Source organism: Anser anser (genome assembly GCF_964211835.1).
Source record: "Anser anser genome assembly, chromosome: 4".
Taxonomy (NCBI): Eukaryota; Metazoa; Chordata; class Aves; order Anseriformes; family Anatidae; genus Anser; species Anser anser.
The window spans coordinates 40,964,459-40,985,607 of NC_139724.1; the positions used below are offsets into that span (position 1 = coordinate 40,964,459).

The following is a 21,149-nucleotide window of genomic DNA, read 5'->3' on the forward strand; positions in this document are numbered from 1 at the left end:
AACCCGTTGGTAAAGGCAATATAGCATTCAGCTAATCTGCACAATTTTTTTTTTTTAAAGAATACTACTTTGTAATTAAAAAAAAAAATCTGTTAAAATTTAAGAATATATTTCAATTATTATCTTCTCAGGACCAGTTCTTCACATTTTCCCCCCATGAAAACAGCCATGGAACTATTTCCTTTCCCAAGAAGGAAGACTCTTAAATCCACAAAGGACTTTAAAAATTGATTACTTTTATAACTAGGATTTGTTATATGAGTATTCATATGATGTGATTTTTTTTTTCTGTCAAGCTTATCACAAACCAAATTTTGCTAACCTGATTACTCGTAGGAAATAAATAAAACACTTTAGAAATTCTACTGAAGTGGATGTATTGCTTTTATTTAACTGAGTATTTATAAATACATTTTTATAAAATTTACCCTCTTCCAATTTTTAGAACTCAAAAAAGAACTTTTTAATCTGCAATAGCTATTATATGAATGTGGATGATTGAAATGTTATGATGATTTTCAGTCACGATGTTAGTAAACATAACTAATCAGTACTCAAAGTAAAACTTGATTTTCTGAAATGTTAGTTATTTGTCTGAACCTCAGCTGGTATTTACAAACTGCAATTTTCCTCCAGTATAATGTGTTTGTGCTCAATATAAACAGCTCATTAGGAGCCTCTGTCAGTACCCGTGATTAGTTAAACCACAAACCTGATTTCAGGCTATAGTATGCCAGACTGATAACCTGCATGTTTATATTCATATTGCTAGATGTGTTTGAGTGCAGTGACATCTGCTTGTGGGCAAGGCTGTGATATATCTTCTCCTGCACAGAATTTATCAAGGAGATAAATCTATGTCTTGAGTTTCCTTCTTTAGAGTTTGGAATGATTGCATGCTTGTACGTAAACAGTGTAAATGGTTGTTCAATGTGAACTTTGGAGGAAGTCATTTGTCTCAAAGGGTAGAAATAGAAATGTGTGTCATATCAAATTGCCATCTTCATAGAATCATAGAATGGCTTAGGTTGGAAGGGACCTTTAAGATCATCTAATTAGGACTCCCTGTCATGGACAGGAATGCCATCCACTACTAGATCAGGTTGTCCAGGTGCACATCCAACCTTGTCTTGAACACCTTCGGAGATGGGGCATCCCCAGCTTTTCTGGGCAGCCTGTTCCAGTGTCTCACCACCCTATCTTCATTTTTAGTAGCTGGAATCTTCTTAATTCTATTTTCTTTTCTTTTCACGGTGAACTGTAATACATGAAAAGTACCTTGCTTAAAACTAAACAAAAAAATCTCTTCAAGTCTTTTTCTGCCTCAGATTTCATCACTGTTTCTCAAGGATGTGACTACCGTCTTGGTGTTGGTATTTTGGCTGGCAAGGAATCACTGCTTGTAGAAGAACATAGATCAGCTAAATCGACTGTTCAGAGGGGAACCTGGCACCACTCCCAATATGCAAGGTGAGGGTAAAAGGGGCCCACAAAAATATGTTCATGAAAGCAAGGAAGATGTATTTTCTCCTTTCTGAGCTGCTGACTCAGCCCCCTAAGGATGCTTAAAATGTGGGTGTAGCACGTGCTGGAATTGCAGATACAGTTCTTAAAAAGCCTGTGGCAGGTCCTTTACACTTTAAAGTGCAGTCACTATGTAGCCTGGGCATGAAAAAGATAATACCAGCTGAACGTGCTACTGATAAATGTTTTTTAAAACTGAAGTTGCTTACTTGGCCAGCTAAGATACCAGTTATATCCTGAAATAATGAAATATTTTATTAGCCGGTGCTCAGCAGAATTGCCTCACTGCTGTTAAAAATATTTATAAAATGAATTTGAAGGGCATTGTGGCCCATTAATGTCATCACTCCTGACATATTATCGGGACAGCATAACACAATCTAATGTTATTTAGCAAAAACTATCAGCTAATGCCAGGACCTAGCAGTGTCTGTGCAAAGTTATTTAGCTAAGTTGACTTCTAATGCAGAGAATAAGAAAAGGACAGCTTACTCTAGAAATGTATAATTATTTTTATTCTCTGTGTGTACTTATATATTTTAAATGGGAAGGGGAAAAATCTATTAAATGTAGCAAGAAGGAACATATAAAAACATTAATTCTATTGGACTGATGACCAAGGACATTTTAAAACTGTTAAATGGAAATTTATGCATATCTGTTGGGCTTTAGCTCCCAAAAATTTCATGGTATAATTCTCACCATAGTATAGCACGTTATTCACCTTGCAGATTTTCTACATAATTTCCTTGTGTAGTATATGATTAAATTTCAGGAAAATAATACAGAGGGGGAAAATACAGTGTTCAATGGACAAGCAGGCACCAGACCAGAAAAATCCTTCCACCTCCCCATCTCTCCTTTTTCTGTCTGCAATTTTCTGGCACATCCTCAGAATCTGTGCCTCCAGCTGCACAACTGCAGTTAGAGCCTAAGCTTCTCTAGCTTCTGACTCACCCCACAATCCTTCTTGACCTTGGCCCCAGGTTTGTGCTCCTTGTCTTGTATATTCTCTGCAGCTAGTGCTGGCCAGGGATGTCCTATTTCAGAATACTAAACCAGCACAAAAATGTCACTTGCCGCATTGGGGCAGCTTTCTGCTAAAGAAGGGCACCAAATCTAGTACAGGACAGGAGATATGTTAGATACAGGGGAAGGAGCTCACTGCAATGGGGGGATGATTTTGGTGCTGGAGTTGGTTTTGACTCCCACAGAGCTGCCCCCTCAGCCCATTGACTTGGGGGAATCTCTGAACATCTCTCTGAAGACATCTTAATCAGGGCTAGAATAGCACAGAGATTATGCTAGAGATAACCTTCTAGAATGATTTTGGAATTAATTTTGGTGCTGCTATTAATGTTGTAGAATACTTTTTCCCAGGAGGGGGATATTTGACTTCAGCAAGATTATTAGTCTGAAGGAGTGTTGCTTCACATGAGTGGTCCTGTGTAAGTAAGTTGTGTTTGACAGCAAAGGCTACAGTGTACTCCTGTGTTTCCTGAGACTGCACAAGGATGTCTCTGTCTGGGCGATTTCCAGTTCTTCCTGTCAGATTAATTTCAAGGAGTTGGGAGCATTGACAACTCCTCTTGAAGAACACTGGCAAGGATTTCTGTCTCCCCTTCTCCCATACCTTTAATCATATATTAGGCCCCAGGAGGAGACTGTAGACCACTAATGCTGCACAAATACGCCAAAGTCATAGCATCTCTGAGTTACCTGTGAAAGAAAGACAACAAGTACTGAATAACGGAGCATTCAGCTATGTCAACATCACCTGTATTGTATGGAGGAAAGGGACATTTTCACTAAATATAGGGACTAGTTGGAGGTATGCATGGAAGGGCAAGGAAGGAGAGAGAAAGCTCATAGTCATAGATTTCATGAGCTTGCTCAGTCTTGAGCATAGGAATTAATACCTCTCCAAAGTTTAATTCCAACAAAATAAAACATTGACTGCATGTCAGAAAAATGCTTGCCTCTTTCCCTGGAGATGAGAACTCTGCCAGAAACTCATCCAAAGAACCCCTCCCCCTCCCCCTCCCCCTCCCCCCCTCCCTCTCCCTCTCCCTCTCCCTCTCCCTCTCTATCTCTCTCTCTCTCCTTGTGTTTTGGACTCTTCCATGCTATGTTCAGAGTTGTATGTACACAGACCAGGAAGGTCAGCCATAAACTGTCTATTCCACTGGAACACTAGTCATAATATTAGATAGTAACCTGTACTGTGAAAGATGCTTTATTTGAATTAGGTCTATACATGTTAACTAAAACTGGACTGCTCTTTCCATGTATATTTAACAGTCAAAAAAACATTTTTGTTAGATATAAATTACCGAGTCTGTTGAAAGAACTCTCTTGTTTTGTGCAAAGCTACTTTGCTGACTGCTTCCTATCCAAGGTGTTCCTATGCTGATAGCATCTTGTTCTCTTAAGTGAATTTCTTGTAAAAAAGATGATGTCAGCTTTTTCTGTTTCAACAGTTTTTTATTTTTGGTAGTTATAACTCTAAGCCATTTATGTTCCACATTACAAGTTCAATTATTTGATTTGCCATCATTCACCTCTGTAATACTCGACCATTTGATATAACGTACAATATTGTAAAAATTTAACATAGCTATAAAGAGAACAACGTATTCTAAAGCTATTTGTTTGGAGATGTTGGTTTTCATAATAGTTAATATATCAGTATGACGCTCTGAAACATACTAGAATACTTTGCATATTTTGATGCTTTATCTTTCATTAAGTCAGGATAATCCATTTTCTCATTTCAGACTCACTTAGTTTCTTATATTGCCAATTAATTATTTATCAATAAAATAATGTAATTAAAGTATTTTCAACAAAAATGAAACAAGAAAATTTGAATTATTTGTGACAATTAACACAGATGTGGATAAGCTAGCACCATAAGTAATGCAGTAAACCAGTACAAAAACAATGACGGTGAGAATTTTCTTTTTCCTTTCAAGGTGTGCAGATGTGGTTAGACTGATTTTAAAACAAACAAACAAAACAACAACAAAAACCAACACTTTGGCCTTGAAAAATTCTATTACTGACCAGTCATCATATCCAGTTTTCCCTGGCTGATGGAATCTGACAAGATCACAGCCTATGGGAATATGGCTGCAGGCCAGTAATTTTTTTTGTTCTTGTCAGGCGTACTCAAAAGGGTAAGGCCATCTGCTTTCCAGCAATTAGGTACTCCCCTTTCAATTGTAATATACTGTAAGTTGGATAATTTATTCATCCCAGGGTAAACTTAAACATTTGCAGTACGATGAAGCCTGACACAGGAATAAATAGGTCCACTCTCTCTTGTCCAGTCCATGAAGTTCCTCAGCAGCTCACTCACGTTGTCCCTGTGAATGAACATGCCTTCTCACACTCTTTTTAATGCTTTGATATGTAAAGCATTGGCCATCATTACCCAGTTGCCTGAGGAATTCTGGAAGTCCATGGAAATTTAGCTTAAATATTTTCAGTAGCCCTTAAAGACCTAAGTAGATGGTGTAATTCAGCCTAGTAACGTGGCTAGTATGGTGAGAAGACTACAGAGCAGATACAAAAGCGGATAGTAATATAATATAAGACAATGCCATAATTGATCTTTGAGTTTTGCAGAGATTCAGAGAAAATTGTCCCACTTGAAATAAAAATTAGTGTTTTGTCTTGTACTTGAGAGTTTTTCTCAATTATAGTGTGTAGTTTTCAAGAACATACATTGATAAAATTTCACTGGTGGAACAGTTTTTTTAAAATATGTATCAAAGATACATATACAAATATTCCTAGAAATCAGTCTTAAATTATAATTTGCACCCATATGGTAGGAAATATTGAAGTGAGTCAGGAACTAAAAATATCACAGGACATTAATCACAATTAAGAATATCAGTTCCAACAGAGCAGATCCTAGAAATTAGAGTGCTCCTGGGTGAAATTAGAAATACTTGGTCATCGTGGAAGTCAATATGCTAGACCTGGTACTTGTGTAGATTAGCATTGAAATCAATACAGCTCTTGCAGTTTGTCATAGCTTCCGGTGATGTTAATTTAGGGTAATATTTATGACAGTATTTTCTAGTGTTTTGTCTCATAAATGTGTAGATGGTCAGAAGGGGTCTGTTTGCTCTAAAAATCCATTAAGAAACATTAGGCATGAAAAGGAGACTAATGGTGAAGATGATGTGGTTGTGGTGGTACATACTTGATCTGAAAGTATTTCAGTAGCATATCGTCCCATTAACAGACTGAACCTTTAAGAGAAGAGGCAGTGTACAGAGCCTTATTGCAGCATTTTCCATCTGCTAAAAAGTTAGATGTTGCCATTAATTCCGTAGGCTCATGATTTAGCACTCTCTCACACCTGATGCTGTGTATGCGCCCCCTGGCAACCATCAGTTGCAGTGGAGACTGAAATTTGTCTTGCTTTAGGTGAAACAAAGTGATATTTACTGAAATATTAAACAGGAGAACAGATTGCAAAACCCCAGGCTAGACATCACGAGGAGCTTCAGACGCATCTTTAGGGCAATTTTTTTCTACTTCACTTCATAAGTAGGATAAGGTAAACACCTACCTTTTATGAGCAAACATTGCTTCTTATAAACCCATAGGTAGAAGATATTTACTTACTTACAAAAGAAAGTTAAATTCTGATAGGAATGTGATGTATATTACCTCTAACTTAATGGAAGTGTGAAAATTCATTTTCATTTTCTGGAGTGAACTTGTTTCCCGCAAATTCTTTGAAAATATACTCTTTACTTTAAAAACTTCAATCTGGCTGAATTGAGGTTACAACCCTAAAATGTTTCCTAACACTAATCTCACATATTACCAGGGTGATAATAACTTTCTTCAGCTGAGAATGGTGTAAAATGAACAGTGAATAGGACTGCTGATCTTTCATTTTTGTTCCTTCAGTCACCTTTTCTGAACATATATTCGATTAAATCTTTAGACTAGAAAGAAGAACAGGGATTCGTAAACTCAAACATTATTTCCAGAAGATAAAAATGGGGGGAAAAGGCAGATTTTTTTTTTCTCTGTATATGCTAACATTATTTTATCAAAAAAGGAGAAACACCTAGGACTAAGGAAGGCCTCAGAGAAGGGATCCAAAAGTATTTCCAGATAATTTTGTTCTTGACATCCTCCTTTCCTCTGAGTTTTTCTTATGAAAATGTTTTCTCTATAGACCGTGGCAATATTTTACCTGAGACAAACAACTACATTTCTGCAAACTGTTTTTATCCACAAAAGGACGTGGGTGAACCGTGGGCAGCATTATTGTGCCTAGTGTTCAATTTCAGGAGTAGTATTCACAAACTCATCTGCATACCCACACTTCCCTGGAATGAGTGAAAATCTACAGAGTCCAGGAGTGAGATGGGTAAATCCCAGCACATTGGTTGGAGGATGCCTACATTGAATTTCCAGAAGAATGAGGAGGTATTTACTTGAATATGTTTCTCTCAGAGTTACACTATTATCTGAAATAAGCATCTGTGTAAGAGTTGGATTTTTATGCTGAAATTCTTCTTTGCATGTCCATTTACTGAATGGCTCCATTGGCAGAGTAAGGCAAACTTGGTATTCTTCTTTTAACATGGCACAAGCGGTTTGGCCAATTCCCATCAAGAATCCCAGACTCTCTTTGAGAATTAGAAACTTATTGTGATTTATTTTCTTTATTTCTTTTTAAAATTCAATTTATGGAGCTGGGACTCTGTGAATTTCTATGGTATGGTGGAGAACCAAGGACCCCACGGAAATACGGCTTCAAACCTGGCTCTCAGGGAAATCTTATTACAGTATTGTAGCTGTAGCTGGGATTGAGACTTGTGCTAATACTTGTTCCTGCTCTCTTTACAGATGGCTGCAGTTTTTCTTTGGCTTAGATGTCACCTCTGGAAGATGGAGACAAGATACTGTATGTGCAGTTGAAATAGTTTTTTTCAGTATGGTACGGCAAGCCCCACCATTGATTCATTTCTATACAACTCGAGTATGAATCTTGCAGATTAGCTGTTTTGTATGTCTCTTTCTTGCCTTTTTTTTTTTTTTAATTTTTATTTTTTTAAACTCCCCTCAGCAGGAACTGTTTTAGAGTCCTCAATCATCTGAAATGGGAGATGGCCTCAAACTGGAATACCAACTCTGTGCTGCTGCCCATCTTTGGGACAGTTTCTGACTTGACACAAATGTCATGTTTCCTGTTCTCTCTGTGATAGCCAGAATGTGAAGCATAAAAGTCAGATGCTGTAATCCAGGAAGGAAAAAAAAAGGGGGGGAGGTGTTCAAATCCAGGCACAAACAGTCAGGATATCAATTTTACATCTCAGGTCCACGGAGAACTGTGATATGGTTCTTGATCCTTAATTCCATGAAGTACTTCAATTCTCTCTGTCTTCAACAGGAACTTAAAGTGCTCAAAACACAACATTCACCTTGAGGTGAACAGTATACCTTTGCCCCAAAGGGAAAGCAAGCCTTTAGATCGCTATTGCTTTTGTATCACTATTGTTTTTGTATGGATTCAATTTATGAAATGATGATCATTCCAGGAAAGAAAATATCAGGTGAGACTTACACTTTTAATTGGAAAGGATTAAATTGTGATCTGCTTAATATTTCATATTTAGGTTAATGTCTTCAAGACTTTAAGAACTCATGCCAAGTATACTTACAGATCATCTTCTGTAGCTGTCAATCCAAAAAGCAGACAACTGTGAGATATACACTACCATGAAAGGCAAAATAAGGGAGCAGAAACATTCCTCTCATGCTGTTATCTACCTTGTCTACTATAGCAGTATTTCAGTATATGCATGTTTTTCAAAACATACTCATATAATATTTCAATATATATATATCTCCTTAAGTATCACACTTTCATTACATTATAACTGCCACACATTTTTTATGTGTACATTTGTGTTTGTTTTGCAAATAATGTAAGTTACTAAATGAGGCCCAAATTAATTTCAAGCGTTCTTAAGGCTGGGTTTTTGTTTTTGTTTTGGTTGGGTTTGGGTTTGTGAGTGTGTGTGTGAATTTTATGCCTATTTCTGGGGGAAAAACAGTCTTGATCAGTTCTTTCATGGAGAAATGCAGTAATTCATTTTTCTTAAATACAGTGATTCAGAAATGTTGCCAAGGATTAACTTTAAAACCACTTAAGTTTTGGCATTCTTTGTGGTACTTTCTCTACATTTAGGACAAGCTAATGGAGAGATAGAGACCCCTGCACTTTCCCTGCTTCCCACCACCCCATTAAGCTATTGCTCGCAATGGTGAAACTGCACACTTTGATTAACACACAGAAAAGTTCATGTTTATGTAAATGCGAAAGTTAAGGTGTTTCCTGAAAGAATGGAGGGAAATCCTTAACTTGAAATGTCTTTTATCAGTAGCTAAACAGAAAGTGACTCAGACACTGCATAAACATCTGTCATTTCAGATGACTCCCTCTTTCTTTTTTACATTTTACAGAGTTCAATATAAAAATATATTTTTTTCAATGTCTTTCTTCATGTTTGGAAAAATCATAAACCTTTTCTGCATCTTCCTATGTTGGCTTTCCAAAAATTATGAGTACTACAATGCTGTGCAGCTAAATGGCTCTATGTTTGTTGTATCTGTACAATCTTATAAAACTTTAATGATTATTATCACTCACACTTTAAGAATACAATGTTTACAGTTTTTTTATTTTTCTATAGTGAATGTCATAAACATTTTAAAATGAATTTTATTTTTTTAATGAATTTTAAAATGATATTCAAAAAATAATGTAGAAGCAATTAAGATTAGTAAATATAAATGGGTTCATATGTTAATTCGAAATATCTGAGCTAGAGCATTTGTATCATGCTTGATAAAATAACAACTATGTGTCTGAGATGTCGGGATACTGCAGTATACTTTGATTTACTTAATTGTTTCAAATAATTAACTTAGTTTTATTCTCAGCCTTTTATTTGTTTTACGGTTTCTACTTCAGATTTAAGAAAGATATCTGCTAAAATTCCATCTTTTTTTTTTCTTGTACTGATTTTTTCTATGAAAGATGTTACCTCTTATTACAACTATGCTAATACCTTCATGCTCTTGTGATTGCACCGGCAGCATCAACACAACAGAATATTCGGTTAAGTTATTCTATATCAGAAATGCAAATTCCTTTTGCTCTATTTTGAATTTTGTCACAAATGTTTGTGCCTATACAGAAATCAAGACCAGCACCCAGTGTGCACTGTTTTTTTCCATCTCCTGTTTTCCAGTCAGCTTCATGGGACAGGTCAGAAGTAGAATACTATATAATGAGGCTGAGATTGTAAGAATACATTTACATATAATGCTATAAACTTTCTATGATGTGATTTAGCTCTTTAAATGATGACAGTGTAACTGATGAAGAAACCAAGACCAGGTCTTCAAAATATATTATGTATCAGTCATTCTGTGACAATATTTATTCACCTAAGATTGGTATGATGCTACTGTTGACACGGAAATATATTGTATGCAGACATACTCGCAAACTATAGAATCAATCCAGTACATGTTGACTTAGCCTGGAAAAAAATCATTTCCAGACAACCGAAGAGTGTTCTTGAAATCTCTGTAAGCAATTTATAAAATTATTTACCTTGCTCAGCTGTTAGAAGTGGATTCATTGTTTTATCTGAGGCAGAGCTTCAGCTTCAAAGGCAGCAAAGCCTCTCTGGAAGTATAAAGGACACGTTCAGCCTTGATGCAGTGTAATACAATTTTTATGGACTCCTTAGGTAGTAAGAGCTATGGGTGAGGACTCTGCTGTCTGTCTTCTCATTCTCTTTTGTTTCTTCAGTGCATTGTTTACAATGGAGTCCAAGAAGTAATGGCGATTTCTGTTTCTGGAATGTGCTATTCGATGGTATTTCTTTGATGCACTATTCTTAAGAATAGTGTGTACTTGTTTGCAGTTATACTCATCACAGTTTCTTTGAATCTTTTCAGCAGATGGAGTAATTTAAAAGGACTATGGGACTCCAGGATAGGTGGAGGAAGATTTTCAGTTAGCCCTTTAGGACTTGGAGAATATAAGAGAGATTAATGAGACACTGTTAAGATATTGAGTAACCAAGACATGGCTGCTGAATGTTACTGAAATAATAACCAGGCTTCTGGGAGTAAAAAGGCCCTTTCCAGGGTTTGGGGCAGGTGGGATGGGGAAAAGATGTGAAAGTTGGTGCTTGAGCTTTACGTGTTAATGTGCCTTTTTACATTTCTTATCAAATTTGAGGGAAGAGATGTAGCATACCTGTCTCTGTGCTGCTGTAGTCACTGTATTTCTGTGACCTCTCAAATGAATAGCTCTGCAAAAAGAACATTTGGGGTGGAGGAGACCTCTTCCATTCACCTTATCCACTGGCTGTGTTTTGGGGACTAGTTCCAGGAGCTGTGAAAGTCTTTACCGTCAGCATCCCTTTGCTTGCCTACAAAAATAGAGCCATTTTCTACCTCACAAGAAAACAGGTAAATTGGGATTTTGGTAACTGTGAGAATTAATGACTAGAGTCTGTAAACTGTCCTAAGAGTTTAACTGACTGGCAGCATGCTCCAAACAAAAAGTCTCATAAACTATTTAGGAAGTGCAAGATATGGGGAGTATCTCATATTTTCACATGGTGAGTATTCTATATTTTCATTGTCATTATTACTGAGAAACTGTGAGGTTCCCTCTATAATAAGGAGAGCCTGGAGGGCACCTATTATGTTTGACAAAGCAGAGATCTTTCTGTTCATTCATAGCACATTTCCTTGTCAGCAGGATTGTTTTTAACAACATTGCCATGAAAGAGAGAATAACAACACCAAGAAGCTTTGTAAGCCCTCTCTGGAAATCTGTGGAATTTGTTTGTTTAGAACGTCTATAATTGTTCATGCATTTTGCTTCGGATTGAGGATCATGAAGTCCTGTGTCTGAGAAAATAATCAGTATCTTATCTAAATTAAAATCTAAATTAAATCTATGTGCCTTGTAATTCGACCTTTTCTTTTCTGTGTTTGTTTTATTGTTGGGCTGATTCACTCTTGTTTCAAAGAAAGTGAAGGAACATTAAAATCTCCAACAGATATCCCATTCAAAGGAAAAATCAGAAGAAATAGGAAGAGCAGCCTGGGAGATCACATTAGCCTACTCTTGTCATTTTTCATTCTTTTTACTTGAGATGTGACATGACAGGAATACTGGGTACTACTACTGCTGCAGGTTTTTCACTGGCTGAGTAAAATAGGTAGATGCTTCCTACATTTGCCAAGCTATTTAATTTAAATGTTTCTATATAATGGTAGTGACCACCTGGGAGACTAAACATGACTTTTCTTTTTATCTGGCATCTGCCTTTCAAACTGGCTCAGTAAAGTACTGTTTGAACATGGGCATTTCTGAAGGAAAAAAAAAAAAAAGGTGGTAAACACCATCTGTCTTCCAAACTATAGAAACAGTTTAACAAAATAAATGTAAAAGAAAAACATCGTCAGTAACTCTTGTATCCAAAGTAAAGATGCTGGGGGTATTTACAGGACTCTGACAGGGTCTGTGGGTAGGTCACACTGTCCTCAGGTCAGAAATGACAGGCACCTCTACTCCCTCATGCTGGCCTAGGATCTGTTTGTTCCTCAAGAGCTCAGCTCCCAACGGTCAGGCATGGAGGGGCCCTTCAGGCAGCTGTTGCCCTTTCAGAGTATATATTTCTGCTTTTGGAATTGAAAGCTCAGCATTCACTGAAATACAAAAAGCCCTGGTTTGCTCCTGCCTTTCTCTGTCTATCCTTGCATATCTCTTTGGAAAAACATTATGAAAAATCCACGCTGGTTTAGTGCCTAGCAGGGAACATATTTGTATTCACTTTGCAGTCAGGAGTAGGTTATGTTAAAGATTATTTAACACTACCAGAAGCAGAATGCTATAGTATGTCTAATTAAAAACAAAGCGTACCAGCTTCAGCTAGTTCAAAGGCAGAAATTATTTTAATATTCTGTATGTCACAGTATATAATGCAAAAATGTACTGTTGCTGCTAACTTTGTTTTGATCTACTATTCTTCCTATTGCAAATGAATGTTTAGGAGCCCTCTTTTTTTTTTTTTTAATTTTATTTTTATATTTTTTCCTGGACTAGGTGTGAGTAATCTAGTAATTGTACTATGGAGTTCACCATAAAACCTATAGTCAGCAGTTGAGCATTGGCTCATAACTTTTTAAGAGTTTTTCATGCTGTGTTGATGTATAAATACAATTCATATTTTCCAGTTTATAGTGAGCTGGGGGGTGGTGGTGAATGTGGAATTCAGAATACATTGTGGTATTTAAAATAGAACATAAAGTAGGTATAATAGTTTCAGGGAAACACAGAAAATATGATGGCACGTATTCTTCAGACGCAATGCTGTGCTGGATCTGACTGGAATGGAGTTAACTTTCCTCACAGTAGCCAGTATGGCGCTGTGTTTTGGATTTGTGTAAAACAGACCTGGTAGCACACCAGTGCTTTGGCTACTGCTGAACAGGTCTTGCATGGCAGCAAGGATTTCTCTTTGTCGCCCTCTGTCCTCACCAGTGGGTAGGCTGGGGGTGAGCAAGGTGTTTTGAGGGAATGCAGCCAGGACAGCTAACCTGAACTGGCCAAAGGTATATCCCATATCATATAATAATATTGTGCTCAGCAATAAAAACTGTGGGTGTTGTTTTTTTTTCCTTGCCAAGGTAACTTGCTCAGAGACTGACTGAGTATCAGTCTTTTTATGGGAGATGGTGACAGATTGCCTTTACATCACTTTTTTCCCCTTCTTTCTTTTGCTTATTAAGCTGCATTTATTGTGACCTACTAGTTTTCTCACTTTTGCTCTTCCTATTCCTTCCCCTGTCCCTGTGGTGGAGGGGAGTAAGCAGCTGTGTGGGTACTAAGATGTTGGCCAGGAACAGCCCACCTCAGCTGCAAAGACTCTCTAGTATGCTCTACAAAGGTGGTTAGAAATGTGATTGTGAGGGATGTATGTAGCACTTACATGCATTAGTTTTAGAGAGAAGTCCAGGAAATATTTGAATAATTATGAATCATTGCCTTTTAAAACAAATACAAATGAACACTGCTGCAAGACCTAGCTGTTTGTGTAGAATTGGTTGTATATGAATATGAATCACGTACTGAGTAAGAACTTCAATACGTTACAAGTCACTGAGACAAACTTACTGTTAGTACAGCTATGTTCCTAAGTGTTGTATGGGTGAAAACACATCAGATATGTATTTTACTACTTCTTGCTGTTTCACAGTGAAAGTGAGAAGATTTTTTGTAGGGTTACTGTTATATGTTATATTCTTTTCCTAGATAAATTAACAGTGCATAGTTTCTTAAGAAGATTTACTATGGGAGAAACTAACTGGGAATCTTCCAGGAGCTTGTTACCCATCAAATATGCAGTTTTTAAGATCAACAGCTTGAGTAACTGGTAAGTTTATTTAATTTGCTCTTTGCATAAAAAATGCATTACAATTATACTTACAATTTTTATGTTGTTTCAAGGAAAAAATGTCGATTTGACTATGAGATGTTTTGACTTAAAAACATCCCCCCCCCCAAAAAAAAACAACCTACACAATAAAGATATTTCAAAGGAAAAACACATCAAAGCCTAAAATCTTAATAGTAGAAAATGAAAAAGAAGCAATTTCTACGTGATATGACCATTCAAAATATCCAGCGGAAATTTATCTAGAAAGTTAAAAAAAAAAAAAAAAAAAAAAAAAAAGAGGATTGGGGGAGGCTTGATGTGTGTACTGAACAGCCAATTAAATATCATTAGTGGATATTCTTTCATTTTCATGTGGTATTATAAAACATCTAAGGGGTAGTGGGAATGTAATACTTCGGACACACAGAGTGTGTTTACTGCATTCATTAATTGCCCAACTATTGCTTCATGCTTTCAGACCAGTATCATTGTTTCAAAAAGTAGATAGGGAGAGATTTCAAAGAGAACTGAGTCAAACCAAGGAATCATGTATATTAAAATTTGTCTTGAATTGACTTTATAAAACAGAGTTGCCCCTTTCTCTGAATTTCAGCAATTATTGTTTCATCGATAAGAAAGACCTATGGAAACAATTATAGCATAGATATAGACTCATCTTTCAAGTCTTACAAAATTCAGATCTTGAAATAATTTTTTTTCAGAGAAATATCTATACTCTCCTAAGAGTTCTCCATAGAGTTTAAGTATTGGCCATTGTCCTTTCCTGGTGGTTTGGTTTTGTTTTGTTTTTCATTCCAAGAAGGAATTGCTCAAATAATTACATTTTATGAATGAAGAAAATGCTCAAGTTAATATTCTGTGATTTTGTCTGATTTGACTAGCCAAGTCTATTCAGTGCCTAAAGTAAGTCTACAGTTATTCATGTTCAAGTTCACTTCACCTTAACTTTCTAAAATGATGAAACCCAACAGTCTGTAAGAATAAACTGTCATGAATTTGGCAAACTGCATGGTTGCAGAAGTACTGAATTCCCTCTTGGTGGCAGAGTCAGAACTACACACTGTGGCTGAGAGTTGCATTATATTTTCTTATATGGATACATTAAAATGGAAGCATTATCCGGGAGACCGTCTAGTTACACAAAACACAAATTCTAACCTGCCGTAATACTACAATGTGAACAACAGTATTGGCTGAGGCAGAAGTGTTTACTGAATGAATAGTTTATGTTAACCTACAGCTTTGCTCAGCAGAGTTCTTCATATATTACTGGACATGTAAGTGAGAGATGCAACCTTACTTCTTCACTACCAGCCTTATAAAAATGCTGTTCTCTCTCAGGCTCTGATAAGAGCCTGAGATAAGACCTTCAGATAAGACCTTCTCCCTCTGTGGTATGTATGACTGCTAATCTGAAAGCATGAATTTCAGAGATGGGACTCTACCTTTTATTGTTATTATTGATGTAGTATACAGTCTAATTTCCTTCTTCATTTACATTTTCTGAAAGAACATCCGTATGAAATTTCTTATGATGCTTAGTTTGTTTTCTGTGGTCAAAAGTAATTTCAGTGCAAACAAAACAGCCTTGAATTTACTTTCCACTTCCAATGTTACTGGCATATTAGCATTAGATCTGGTTAATAATATAGGTGAAATTATAGGAAACTGCAGTGTGTCTGGTAACTGTGCCAACACAGTTATAAAAACTCCAAAATAGCTTTCCAAAAATCCTATTTTCAATGTCAGTGAGTATGAGGTTTATGAGTTATGGACAGCACAAAATATACAATGAAAATTGGCCAGAAGGAGTTCCTGTATGTTCTTTGGTAAATTTAAGATGTCAGTGTATCACTTTTTACTTTCTGCAGCATCATTTATCAGTTCTATCTTAGGTTACAAATTAATACCCTCTGATGAGCTGTCAATCTGGAACAACTCATGCTTTTGCTGATTAATATACAATACCTATCTCTATTTTTAGATTGAGCTATGCTTTCAAAGCCACCTTTGAGCTGTGAGCTGTTCTTCTAAGTACCTCACATACTGTCTATGGGTATCTCTCTCTCTCTTTTTTTTTTTCCCCTCCCTAGGATATAAGCACTCTGCTCTCTTCATCCAAGAGGACACTATTGTCCTTTTCTGTTTGTTCCTTCTGTGTGTCTATGTCAGTCAGTGACAACATTTCCTTTTTAGTTTGGTTTCCTAAAATATCTGTTGTCTTAACAAAAAACAAAACCAAAACCTTTGATATTTCTGTGCCTGAGTGAAGCCTAATGCAGAATCTTGTTGTGAAAGTTAGCATTGTCTTTGCGTTCCTTAAGTTATACCAGTGGAATCAGCAGTGCCCTCCAGCCAGAATCTGCTATGCACAATGACACTAGTTGAGAAACACATGGAGGGTCCTCTAAACAAAAATTAAATATTCTTGTATCCTCTAGAGAGAGAATTTTTCAGTGTGTCCCCTCTGGAACAGTGCGGTTGTGTATGTATATTTATTAATTCCTCCAAAATTTACATAATATATGTTTACTATAAAAATTTTGAATCAAGTTCAGTTTTTTTTTTTTTTATGGACCAGCATGAACTGCATTGTGGGATATATATTGGACATTTTGGTGTATGCCATGGTTTGTGTAGTTGATAAGCAAACGCGTTAGAAGCATGTGCAATTTGGCTGATTAACACAAGAAACACATTAAATAGCCAGTAACAGATGTGGTTATTTGACAAAATTGACAATTCATTGATTATGGACATAAGTATATTATTTTTGAGAAGGAAATCTTAAAGTTTCAATCACTGTTCCACCAGAGCTTACTCAAAACTGACAAAATGTTGCTCTAAAACCCACGAAATGGAAAGCTAGAAATTTGGAGTTTAAAATGCTGCCTTGAACAATAGGATTGCCCCAGAGACTCCATCACCTGTGCTCTCTCCTTGGGTGGCCTTTAATGACTCTGTTGACTTCCATGAAGACTTCCATCAAGAGGAAAACATTGTTTTCTTCCTGAAGAGGTAGGTGAGATGCAGTAATGGCAGACAGCTTACCATCTAAAGAGGTCAGCGCGTAGGAGAAAAGCAGAAATCACTTGAGAAGCAGAAAGGGATCTTATCAGTTCTTGGGAACGTTGCATATTCTGATTTCTTGAGGGCAGAGCAAGTTTCATTGAGCTCTTAGCATGAGCTACTCTGGTAGTGAGGAGATAAGTTTCTCACATCTCCTGCTCACATTGGTAAGCGGTTACTCTTATGTGCAGAAATTAGTCATAACATATGAAGGAATTACAAGCTCACTGTAAGTGAGCGTATGTTTTTAATATACTGTAAATCAAATCTTCATTATTTCAAATTGTGTTAAGAGATTATGTATTTGAGGAAAAAAATAAAAATAAACTTGTCCACTAACTGGTGTAATGTAATATACTCTGAACAACATCTGAAGGGCACTGCATATATCGGAACGTGATGCCTATGTAGGATGCTCAGCTGCATTTTGAAATGTTGCCTCTTTGAAGTGTCCTGCTCCTTCGTTAACAGCTGTATTACACTTGAGAAGGGCTAATGATAAAAAGATTTCCTGGCAAGCGGCTTCTTCTGTTAAATGGGGAATGTGATGTGTTTGGCATATATAATTTAGCTAATTTCTACAAGAATCACATTACTTAATCAGCTGTAGATTTGGTTATTGCGTGATAAAGATGACAATCCATTAATCAATTTATAGACATAAATACATTATTGTTCAATAAAAAAAAAAAAAGGATTTAAAGACCCTTGAATCAATAAATATAATTAAAACAATGGCGTGTTGCATTCATTTATTTGATTGTCCTACAGCTGTCTGAAGCATGGTGAGATCACTGAAGCATGGAGCCAAACAGCCAACACTATATTTAGTTTCATTTATTGAAATAATGAAGGGGTGTTAGTGATAAAGTACAAAAGTGTGTAATAGAAATTAATGTACTGTGAAATAAAATTATGTTTGGAAATCAAGAAGAGTACAGTAAAAGTTAAAGCCTTAAATGTATTTGGAAACCACTTTGTAGTGTTTTAATAGAAGAATGGTTTCCTTATGCAAGCTATGAAAAATTATAGGAATGTATTCTAGACATATGAATAAGATGAAATCAAATCACTGTGTGAAAAAGAAACTACCATCCTTAAGTTAATTTCTTGCAAACCAAGAACTGGGGGGGGGGAGTATGGAAATGACTATGTTGTCTAATTCTTGGTCTAGATTTAAATTTTCAATCATTTAATCAATATCTATTTTCTTTATTTCAGGAAGCCCATGCCAGTGATTGTTAATCTCTAGTTGGAGAACACACACAGGACACACGTCTGTAATGGATATGATTCCAGTTTGAGAACCCTCATGGATTACCATTTAAACAAAAAAGTCCTAAGTGAACATATTGAGTGATAATCATGACTAATTTAGAAGCACAAATTGTCAAACCATTTCTGTTTCAAATAAGAGAAATAAGCAAGTAAGATTTGAGAGAAACCTTAAATCTAGTAAAAATGTAACGATACTTAATTACTGTCTGTTAAAACAATTGGCATTTGCTTAAAGACATTGTACTTAAAAGATGTATTCTTTTTACCATTTTATGTTTCAGTAGAATTAGCGAGCAAGAAAAACTGCATCTGGTTTGTGCACAGTGTCCTAGCAAAAATGCAGCATGAATAAGCACCATTTGCTATCTTCCTACATGCAGCACTTACAACTTGCAAATATTTTAGATAACACCAAAAATTCTAGATTTGGTGATCTTCAAAAAGAAAAATATATTTTGACAGGGATCTTTGGGAAAGATTGAAGGTAAAGTTATATTCGTTGGCTCTGACTTGTTAGTTGCATTTCAAAAAACTTTTTAATTTTCTTTACCATATTTGTTTTCTAAGCCATCTCCTGGAAGGAAGGAATGAGTGATTAAGACATTGGCCTGGAGTTGAGGGACCTCAGAACTACCGTATGAATACTTCCTGTATAACACTAGAGTTATTACTTCTTTTCTGTGGCTTTGTTTTCAGATCATTTGCTATGAAGTCAACTTATGTCATGACAACCATGTTCTCTAAAGTCAAAGGAGTGAGAAGCGATTTAAACCATCTATTATCTAAGAATGCCTGGCAACCTATGTGGTCAATAGACTCGTTGCTCACAGTGAGTCATACACTAATTTGTATGACAATATCCGTTTTTCTAACAGAGGGAACAACAGTTGGGTCTTACAAAAATTATTTAAGGAGTAAATTGAATGAGGCCATAGTGGCATTAGAACATTATGAGTAAAAAAGAAGGCAATACATTTTCTGTGCACCAGTCATGGAAAGAGGTAGTATAGATGGAGCAAATGATATAAAATGAATCCAGAAAAGTAAAATAATGGGGTGTGTATACTTTGATCTTACTGAATCTTTTAACCATCAAAGGCTTGTATGTGCCAAAGAAAGCTAAGGTATTTCCATTGTTATCTCCTGAGGCTTGTTTCACTAGAAAAGCATACTGAAAAGAAGACATAGCTTCCATGAGGGGAGGAAGCATGAACCTGTGTTGGAAGTGGACGCTGTGGTATGACACAATGGAGTAGGGTCTGTTTGTGTCTTGAATCAGGCACTTCTGAGTGAAGTTCATTTAGCTGACTGCCTGAGATTGGGAGAGAAAAGAAGGTGAAATAAGTATCTGGAAACACAAAATCCAAAATTATTTATTGTTGAGTCTTTAAAAATTCAAGCATTCCTTTTGGAAGAAAGAATAAATAAGCATAAAAAATCTTTCACTCTTCATGTTTATAGGAGATAACTTTTTATTTTGTTCTGCTGTTTGTATCAGAGTATAAACAAACGTAGACAGGGATGCTGTCTGTTTTCTAAAGAAATTTTAATCCAAATAAAACCAGAAGCAGCAAATAGCAGTAAACAGCAGCAAACAAAGGGAAACAAAGGAAGTGTGTAGGCTTTGAGAAGAAAAACAGCTTATACAGTGCATTAGATGAGTATTATTATGGCTCCTAACTACATGTAATGTAATTTCCCATAGTTTTATATCAATAAAGAAGGCACGTTGACAAAATTTTAAGAAATATATATAAGCTTGAGGTACTCAGATGTTAAAGGATAATTACTCAATAAATGCTGAAACAGAACAAAAGAAAAACTAGGAACACAAAGAAAAGAATTGCAAGCCCCAGTCTGAACAGCTCAGTAGAGCTGTTTTCTGTTTGGATATCTGGTATTTGTTTTCTCACAGGTTTAGATCTGTACCACACTCATCATTGATTTCCAATCTTAAGGCATCTCAGTATTTACAGCAGTGCAGCTTCCCAGGCAAGATCAAGCTACAGCTTTTCTACTGTCTAGCCGTGATTTTTACAGTCCTTTCTTTATCAGTAACACTTTCTAGACAGGTCTATAGTAGCTTCTGGCACTTGGTCATAACTTGCACATTGACGATTTCAATTCACTAACTAAATAATTATTGAAGTAAAAAGCTGATGATATTAAACTGCAAAGTCTGATTCCACTCTTCTGACTACAATGCTCTCTGAGTGCTGATTTTAGTTGTACAGCATTACTGAATTTTGACATGAATTGTATGGTCTCATTCAGGAACGGAGTGATAGGTTTTACATATAATATAACTGAGTTCATATTTGGATTGTGAAATTAATACTGGGGAAATGGAAAATACTTCAGTGCTCTGAGCTATAGGCCCACTTGCTGTCAGTGCCACAATTGATGGCCCTGTCAACAGGATAGCACTGAGATAGTCTTTAACAGCTTCTCAGGAAGTCCAATTTAATTAAAAGCTTATCTCTTAATACAACGTCGAGCTTCTATATGACAAAGAAGTGTTTCCCCCATGATGTTAGTTTTCATGGCATCACACCACACAGAATGTTGACTTCTCTCTCCATCGCAGTAGAGGAAATTACTGTTTTGCCTTTGTTTTCCATGCTGCTGGAAGAATGCTGGGTTTGTGAGCATTTTTGTTTTCTTTTCTACATGCTTTCCAAGATAACCAGACCATGAAAATCTGAGAAATAACTTGAAATGAGGCTTATTAAACTTGCATAA

General features: G+C 36.2%; 1 protein-coding gene across 1 annotated transcript in view; it reads left to right on the plus strand.

Moving 5' to 3' along the window:
* Positions 1-21,149, plus strand: part of LOC310898856 (uncharacterized protein) — a 301,549-nt gene that overhangs the window by 274,621 nt on the left and 5,779 nt on the right. Inside the window, exons 10-15 of the mRNA XM_083834434.1 lie at positions 1,329-1,470; positions 6,734-7,555; positions 7,952-8,117; positions 13,916-14,036; positions 16,965-17,078; positions 18,351-19,236. Of these exons, the coding sequence (XP_083690560.1) occupies positions 8,069-8,117; positions 13,916-14,036; positions 16,965-17,078; positions 18,351-18,381 (315 nt within the window). The 5' untranslated portion in view covers positions 1,329-1,470; positions 6,734-7,555; positions 7,952-8,068 and the 3' untranslated portion in view covers positions 18,382-19,236. The remainder of the gene's footprint in view (positions 1-1,328; positions 1,471-6,733; positions 7,556-7,951; positions 8,118-13,915; positions 14,037-16,964; positions 17,079-18,350; positions 19,237-21,149) is intronic.